The following is an 8,509-nucleotide window of genomic DNA, read 5'->3' as shown; positions in this document are numbered from 1 at the left end:
AATAATTCCTTGCAAGCCAATTTATTCCCTGCAAGATTCTGCAATTCATTTTTGTTTTGATTCTTCAGATATATATATATATATATATATATAGATGTATTCTTTGCATATTCAACACTAAGTACACATAAATATAAATTTTATTTCAAATATTGATACTAAATATTTATATATTTTCTCTCTCTACAATGTATTAAAAATAAGTAATACTGAAAACTTAGTTTTGGTTTCTCAAAGTTGAAGACAAGGGTAATTTAGGTATCCTATCCTATAAAGTGGTAAAAATATTTAGAGTATAAAAAGTGTGGTATAAATGTACACATGACCCAAATGAGAGTAAAAATTTCAATTTTCTTATATAAAATGCACTTGAAATGGTCAAGTCATACTCTTTGTTCAGTTTTTCAATGGTACAGTCAATCATTATAGGGTTATGATTTCGCCATTCATTGAATTGTTTGCCATATGGTGACCTACTGACTACTACTACAGCCGCTATAAATCCACACACGTCGTGCATCATTCAATAGTCAAGGCAGAATGCCCAGTTATTTTTTTTCGCCTATATTTCCACCCTGCCGAGCTATCAATATTATATGTTTCGTTCATGTAAAATTTCACCAAGCAAAGTATTTCCTATAGTTGTTATTATTTTAAAAGAAGGCCAACGGACTGTTTTCCACCCAAGTTTAGGTGCTATTTCAAAGTCATATTAATAAGGTTTTAAAAACTCAAAATTCCACCTATTGAATAATTGGAGTTAAAATTTTTAGTTAAATACAAGGGTAAAATCATTATTTTATTAATAATATTAAAAAAAATATAAAATTTATTATATTTTTCTCTTCTAAGTTTTAAAAACTAACATTTCACCCCTTCAAAAGTTTTTAAACTTCAAAAAATCACATTCCCCCCCCCCCCCCGCCCGCCCGCCCGACCGAAAACCTTTGAATTTTTTTCTTTCCCTTTGGCCACTTTCTCTGGCAATCTGGAAAGGACGACGACAAAAAGAACAAAGAGATCTGGGGGAAAAGATTCCAGATCTCTTCGTTGACTTCGCCCAAATCTCGTTGATTTATTCGTCTCTGACAAAGAGATCCATTTCAGATTTTTCTACGTGCATCGACCAATGGTTTAGGGTGGAGAGTGGAAGTCGTCGGCGCTGGAGATGGTGGCCAAAGAGGTGAAGAAAACATTTGGGGGGAAAATGTGACTTTTAGAAAACTTTAGTTAGAGGTGAAGTTGTTAGTTTTTAAAACTTAGGAGGGAAGAGATAATAAATTTTATATTTTTTAATATTATTAATAAAATGACAATTTTAACCCTCTTTTTAATTGAGAATTTTAACGACAATAACGTCATAAGTGAGATTTTGAGTTTTTCAAACTCTATTAGTGTGATTTTGAGAACATACTTAAACTTGGGTGGGAAATAGTCCTTTGGCCTTTAAAAGAAACATGTTTTTTGCCCCAAGGGTTAAGCATGTTGAATCCCTAAGTTATGGGTTTAAGTTTGAAGTTTGATAATACTATATTAAAATTAGAGTTTTGATTTATTTGATATAATAGGTGTAAAACCAATTATTAAACTCAATATTTTACTTTTGGCATTCGCTCGAATGAGATTTGTCGTCATAAAAAAAAAATTCTAATGTAATAGGAGTGTTTGGTTTTGTTTTGTTTATAAAACGATTTAGTTTATGTTGATAAATTTAAAAATAAAAAGTTTATATTTTGGATTTTAGTTTGAGCAATTTTTAAATTGAATCAAACTATAAATCATATTAATATATATATATATATATATATATATATATATATATATATATATATATATATATATTTGACATAATTTTTCAATGAACAATTGGATGTGCTACTTATTTTTCAATTAATTTTGTTATTTTCTTTATATGATTAATGTATATATATTTTATGTTTATTTTACATGTTTTATAAAACTATAATTCATTTATTAACAGGTAAACATAATAAATTTGGAGTAAATAACTTTTAATAAGTTTAAACAGTATTTTTTTTGGGTTTGATTTAAAATATAAAATGTTTTGATTTTAAATTTAATTTGAAGATATTCTTGAACCATATCAAACTAAGATAATTCACACCCATATGATGCAATAATGTATTAGATCAGGTCCAATTTAAAATTTAAAATTTATAATTTCCTGGCTTTCATTTTGAAAAGGATGTTGGAATCAATAGGATACTGGAATGGGCTTTCACAGGTTCAATTAGTCCAAGCCTCTATTAGTAGTGGACCTAATAGTACCCACAAGCCCCACTTTGTTTAGCATAAAGTTTATGGGCCATAATTCCACAAACCTAGCCTAACCATTGCACAACGGATTCTTTCCCGGCACCCAATTTCAAAAATCTGAAAAAGGAAGCAAATAACTAAAGCAAATCCCAATTTTTCCTTTCCAAGTTTTTTTAAAACACAAACACCAACAATATTCTTATTTGCCTCTCCATCTCAAATTAATTTCAACGATGGGTTGTTGCTTCGGTAAATTCAGTCTTGGGAAATCAAAATTTTCCATAGAAGAATCAACCCACGTTTTAGACAAGCTTGTCATCTCACAAGCTTCCGAAATTCCAGCTCCAATTCCTCTCTCAAACAAAATTTCCCCGTCCCCTCATTCACCCCCAGTTGTGCCTCATCTGTTTCTTCCTTTACTTGCAGCACAGGCAACACCACTGAATCATGCTCGTCAATCTCAACTGCATCTTCCGTTTTGAGCTCCAAAGATAGATCTTTCTCCAATGAGTTTCTTTGGGCTTGTGTCAAGGAGAATCCACATGTAGTTCGCATTAATTCCATCAAGGAAGCTGCTCTTTCTTTAGCAACCTCTAAAGTTGAAGCTCAGATGTTTGGCTCGCCTGCCAAGTCATTTGTGGCTCCAACACTGATCAACCACTCAATCCCACAAAGGATTAATGGTTCTACATCACAGAAGATAGTTCGGCTATCGGAGCATAACCAAGTACGCTTGTCCTGCGTCACCAGCCGAGATCACCAGCTACTTTAACTCGAAAAAAGAGCTTTTGTATGGAGCCTGAGAGGCAGAACTCTTCTTATTCTTTGCCAAGTAGACCCTTGAGATCACCATCTCCCAGTAGGAGATCTAGCACTGGTGATAGTAACAGGAGATTATTAACAAATACCCATATAGAAAGTTGTTCAAAGAGAATAGTTGGTGCTGAGCTAAATGGAATCAATTCAGTTTCTTCTTTGCTAAGAAGAGAAAATTTTAGGCCTGCAAGTCCAAGCAATGACAATTCAATGGGATTGCGTTTGTATGAGGAATAGAGAGACTTGCACTTACAGAATTGGTTCTAAAATTGATGAAGTTCCAGCCAAAGAAGCAGTTGCTGAGCACGAGAGTGAGTGCTTTCCCATGGAGGACATTGATAATCCTCTTATTTCCCTGGATTGTTTTATTTTTCTGTAGAAATTAAGATTGTGTGCATGCATGCTCAATTTTGCTCATGTTGTCCATAGGATTCTTCGTTTTTCAATCTTTCTGATTGTTTGCTTAAACTATTCATGCATAGTTTTCAAAAGCATAGATAAATTGGGATCAGATTCTGATTGATTTGTAGTTGATATTGGTTATATTCCTCGTGCCTTCTGTACTAATTGAGGGCATGTTATAATGTTTGCTGGTTTGAGAAATTTTTAGCGGCAGAAGAATAAATTCAATTCGGTAACTGATATTATTATGTTAGATTTGGTTGATGATTCTAGTCATATTCATTTCAATTTTACTATGGGACAAGCAAACGCGTTTCACCACCAACTATGCATCTCAATTCATTGGGCCTTTCCATACAATCAAATAAAAAGCTGCAGGGACACCATATTCAAGGAGCATAGCTAGACTATGTAATTGAATAAATCCTCCTCTATCTGATGTGGGTTGAGGACTCTTTCTTTCCCTTTTTCAAACTTTGATTTGTATTTTTCATAGAGAAATCTCTCATCATTTTACATCTTATGTAAGGGATTATTTCTTTTTGATCGAAAAAACAATTTTATCTTTCATTATTATATTGATTACAATTTCTATTTGTGAGGATTTCACTAGAACATCTTCTGTCACTAAAAATTTTTAACAAAGTTTAGAACAAGTAATCCCGTGTGTGTGTGTGTGTGTATATATATATATATATATATATATATATATGTCTCTTCTTCCGGCAATATTACTCCAATATGTTCTGATATTAATTAACCAAGTGGAATAAAGAATGGCTAAACTAAAAGGATAAAGACAAGATTCAAACGTTAAATGTAATAAATATCAGTGTCAACGTATACATAAAAGGACAATTTTTCATGCACAAGGCACTTCAATATTACAAAAAAAAAAAATTCATAAAAAAGTGTAAACTGCAATTCAAAACACTGAAACAAATACTTGTCGAGCAGGTAAAAATTAGATCTTTATATGATATTGAATTTTTACTCCTAAAATTAGTTCACTTATATATTAATTTAAACATTTTTATCATTTCATGTGGTTAAATATTTAAATTATTCTTGTCTTTGATCTTATAAAAATTCATATTTACAATTTTATATGAAATATAATTTATTATTATTTAAGGTTAAGATTTTATATTATTATATTATTTAATATTGTTATAATATAGTTAAAATATTGATGGATAAAATTGAAAATGAGTTGATAAAGATTCAAGTTTAAATAAAAAAATACACGAAGAACGGGTTGGTATTCCACTCAACCTGTTATTCATGGGCTTTTCATCCAGAAACACATGAAGAACAGGTTGGCGTTTATGCCAATGTTAACACTTAATATTAATGTTAACCTATTCTTTATGTGTTTTTTTATCTATATATGAATTTTCGTTAATTTATTCTTAGTTTTAATTATTAATATTCTAACTATATTATAATAATATTAGATAATATAATAATATGAAATTATAATATTAAACAATAATAAATTATATTTTACATGAAATAATAAATATGAATTTTTATAAAATTGAAAATAAAAATAGTTTAAAATTTATAATATATAAGATGATAAAAATATTTAGGTCGTAAAAATAGTGATGTAAGTATAAAAGTGAACCAATTGAGGGCAAAAAATTTAATACCCCGATCATCGCCCACAAGACAATCTGCCGTCACGGACACTCATAATTACATGGTTTCTCATGCTATCATATCCACCACTCGTACTTACCCCAAAACTTACAGCATCAGACTCAGATAATTCTCCGAGCAAGTAGTCTGTTTCTTCTGAATTCGACTTGTCGTTAATGCATCGACGCTTCACCATTATTCTCAGCCCCTCTAGTTCCATAGCTACTTCCTTCATTGTGGGTCTCTCCTCCCCTTTTACTCTCACACACCGTCGTGCAAGCCTGGCTACTTCGTTAAGCTGCTCAGGATTTGCCTCCTTTGATACACCATCATCAACAACTTCTGCCAAGCGGTGTTCTTTCAGAGCAGAAACGAAATACATACCTAAATTTCTCTCCTCCTCCGGCCCGTCAAAGGAAACTGCCTTCTTGCCTGTCAGTAGTTCAATAAGCACTACTCCAAAGCTGTAGACATCGCTTTTCTCAGTTAACTGGCTTGTATGCAAGTATTCTGGATCTAAGTACCCAAGTGTGCCTTGTACTACTGTACATAATCCTTCTTGATCCAGCGGAACCAACCTGGAAACACCAAAATCGGCCACTTTTGCAGTGTAATGATCGTCTAATAGAATATTTGTGGACTTGATATCTCTATGGATGATTGGTGTTGAAGCTGAAGAGTGCAAATACGACAGCACTCCAGCAGTTTCTGCTGCTATTCTCAAACGGGTTTCCCATGGAAGTGCTGAAACTTTACTTTTGGTATGGATGTGATCAAAGAGGGTTCCATTGGTGATATATTCATAAACAAGCAATGGAACCTCTGTCTCCAAGCAGCAACCTAGAAGCTTTACCACGTTCCTGTGGTTGATTTGGGAGAGCACAATTACCTCATTGATGAATTGCTCAATTTGACTTTGATCCACCACTTTAGACCTTTTTATGGCAGCAATTTTCCCATTTGAGAAAATTCCTTTATAAACTGTACCATATCCCCCACGGCCAAGAATTCTGCTTTCGCTATAGTTGTCAGTGGCCTTCTCAAGCTCCTCAGTTGTAAAGATTTTTGCTGTTTCTCTGGTGGACCCTTCTCGCCCTGATAATTGCTGTTGCAAAAGAAAACCTCCATTTTGGCGGAAGAACTTCTCTCTGAGTTTGATGAGCTTCCATTTATTGAATCCACAGTACAACCAAGTGCCGCCCATTAGCAATCCTGTAAGGCATACGCTGATCCCTGCATGGCATATCATACAAGGAATTAAATGTAACCAGTTACTGAACAAACAACTCAACAAAATTGCAGCTATAAACAAAGAGTATGTATAATATGCTTACCAACAGTGAGCTGAATTACGAGGGATCGATCAGCAATACAACCCTCTCCATCTTTTCTTCCATCCCCATGGTGCCCCTTGGGGCACAAGCATGTGTAGCTCCCTTCTCTGTTTATACATATTCTTTCACAGTTATGGAGACTAGAGTCCTGGCATTCATCTATATCTGCATTTGAAATAAACAATCACAGGCAAATCCCCGGTAATACACATAAAAATGAACCAAATTTGAATGCGATGACATTAAGTACCTTTGCAACCATTAGGGAGGTATGGGTTTCCTTGGTAACCCTCCAGGCACTTGCAACGATATCCAGATCCATTGTCAGAATCAACACAATCACTGTTCCCCTGGCATGCATAACGCTTCATGTCTCTTTTAACTTGTTGACAGGTTTTATTTCCGATTGACCAATCAAGAACCAGAGGAAGAAAGGTCACATTAGTTAGATTTTTCAGATAAGCTGGTGAAAAATTGAACTGATTGGCTTCAACAATGAAAGCATAGCTGCAGGGATTAAAGTCCCACACTCTGGTATGATTCTTGTAGCTACGCACAGTTAATTCAACATAGTCTATACCTTTAGGAATGGATGTTTGGCAACATCCAACGCCAGAGCAGGAGCCATTAGATACATAGTCAATACTATCACAAACAGATAGGCAACCCACCGTGAAACTTTTGTTTCCCTGGAAACCGTAAACATATGCTTCTGTATCGCAACCAACAGCAGTAAACTTGTTATCAGCATCAGAGATGGTGAAATTTGGCAGATTGAGCCATGGTTGGTTATCTGCAATGAGGGCGCCAAGTTCGTCGTAACAATTGTGGGCTATGTATTGCAAGATGTGCAGCTTCCCTCCGAGAGTTATGTCGGTGACCTCTACATTACCATGCATCAGAAATGCTTTTGGGGGATCAAAGGTGTCGTTGCAAGTTATGAGGAATTCTGGGTCGTAGTAACATTTATCTGTTGTACCGAACGGATATGGGATGCTGACATTGCCGCATTTATCTTGGCAGCCCTGTTTGGCTATTGGATGGGCTTGTTCTGCTGCAGCAGCTGCTAACACAACCCAGAAAAGTGTGAGTTGTAAAAGCGACCCTTGAATTGCCATGGCTTCAGCTTCTTCTATCTTGGGGTTAATTTATAATTTCCATGAATGAATTTAATGCAGAAGACTTCCTGCATGTAACTTAGTTTTCATAACGTTCATAGAAAATAACAATTTGTACTTTTCTGTCTATTGTTTTTCCGTAGTCTAGGGGAAATGATAGGCTAAGGGCTCGGTATTATCCATAGAAGGGTGTTACAAGTTATCTTGATTCAAGAATTTTTTTAAACTAAATCAAATATTTTGTTTGAAAAAATTATAAATTAAAATCAAACTGATTTAAATATTAAATAATTAAAATTTAATCAAAAATATTAATTATATTAATTATGTTAAGTTAATTAATTTTCTTTTTATTTTAATATCCTTTTCTTTTTGTTTATCATGAAATAAAAGTTCAATTCCTAATTTTTGTAAACATGGCATCAGGATTATATTGTTCTTATTTCTTATTGTAAACAAGCAAGAAATACTTTCAAATATGCAAAGTGGAATAATAGAAAAGTCCAACTCACTTACCAACCATAAAATAAAAGTCCAAGTCAATGTAATGTCAATAGGGATACATCGCCATGAGATTCACGCGTTGCTCGTAGTGCTGGACTCGAGTCGAGCCAGCTCGAGCTCAAGCTCAAGCTCAGCTTGGTTGAGCCAGCTTGAGCTCAAGCTTGAGTTCGGCTTGGTCGAGCCCGAAATGAGTCGAGCTTGACCGGGCTCGAGCTGGCTCGGTAGATTTTTTTTAAAACTTTTTTATATAAAATGATATCGTTTTGATCAATATATATTAAAAACGATGTCATTTTGATAACGAAAAATGAGTCAAGTTGAACTCGAGCCCGAAACGAGCTGACCTTAGCAGAGCTCGAGCCGAACTCGAGCCGCCCATATATGAACCGAGCTGAGCTCGAGCTGGCTGTGAGC

The 8,509-nt window shown here is 34.3% G+C and overlaps 1 protein-coding gene and 1 pseudogene across 1 annotated transcript; one reads left to right on the top strand and one right to left on the bottom strand.

The window, feature by feature from the left end:
- The first annotated feature begins 2,510 nt into the window (after positions 1–2,510).
- LOC123203756 lies at positions 2,511–3,535 on the top strand (annotated as a pseudogene).
- Positions 3,536–5,120: 1,585 nt separating this feature from the next.
- LOC123203749 (wall-associated receptor kinase 2-like) lies at positions 5,121–7,624 on the bottom strand. The gene is made up of 3 exons (XM_044620221.1): positions 6,724–7,624; positions 6,474–6,638; positions 5,121–6,372 (listed from the first exon to the last, which is right to left on the bottom strand). The coding sequence occupies exons 1-3, from the start codon at positions 7,589–7,591 to the stop codon at positions 5,156–5,158; spliced, it is 2,250 nt and encodes a 749-aa protein (XP_044476156.1). The 5' UTR covers positions 7,592–7,624; the 3' UTR covers positions 5,121–5,155.
- Between the last annotated feature and the right edge of the window lie 885 nt (positions 7,625–8,509).

The sequence above is a fragment of the Mangifera indica genome, chromosome 19 (genome assembly GCF_011075055.1).
Source record: "Mangifera indica cultivar Alphonso chromosome 19, CATAS_Mindica_2.1, whole genome shotgun sequence".
In the NCBI taxonomy this organism is placed as follows: Eukaryota; Viridiplantae; Streptophyta; class Magnoliopsida; order Sapindales; family Anacardiaceae; genus Mangifera; species Mangifera indica.
This window is presented reverse-complemented; position numbering and strand designations above follow the sequence as displayed.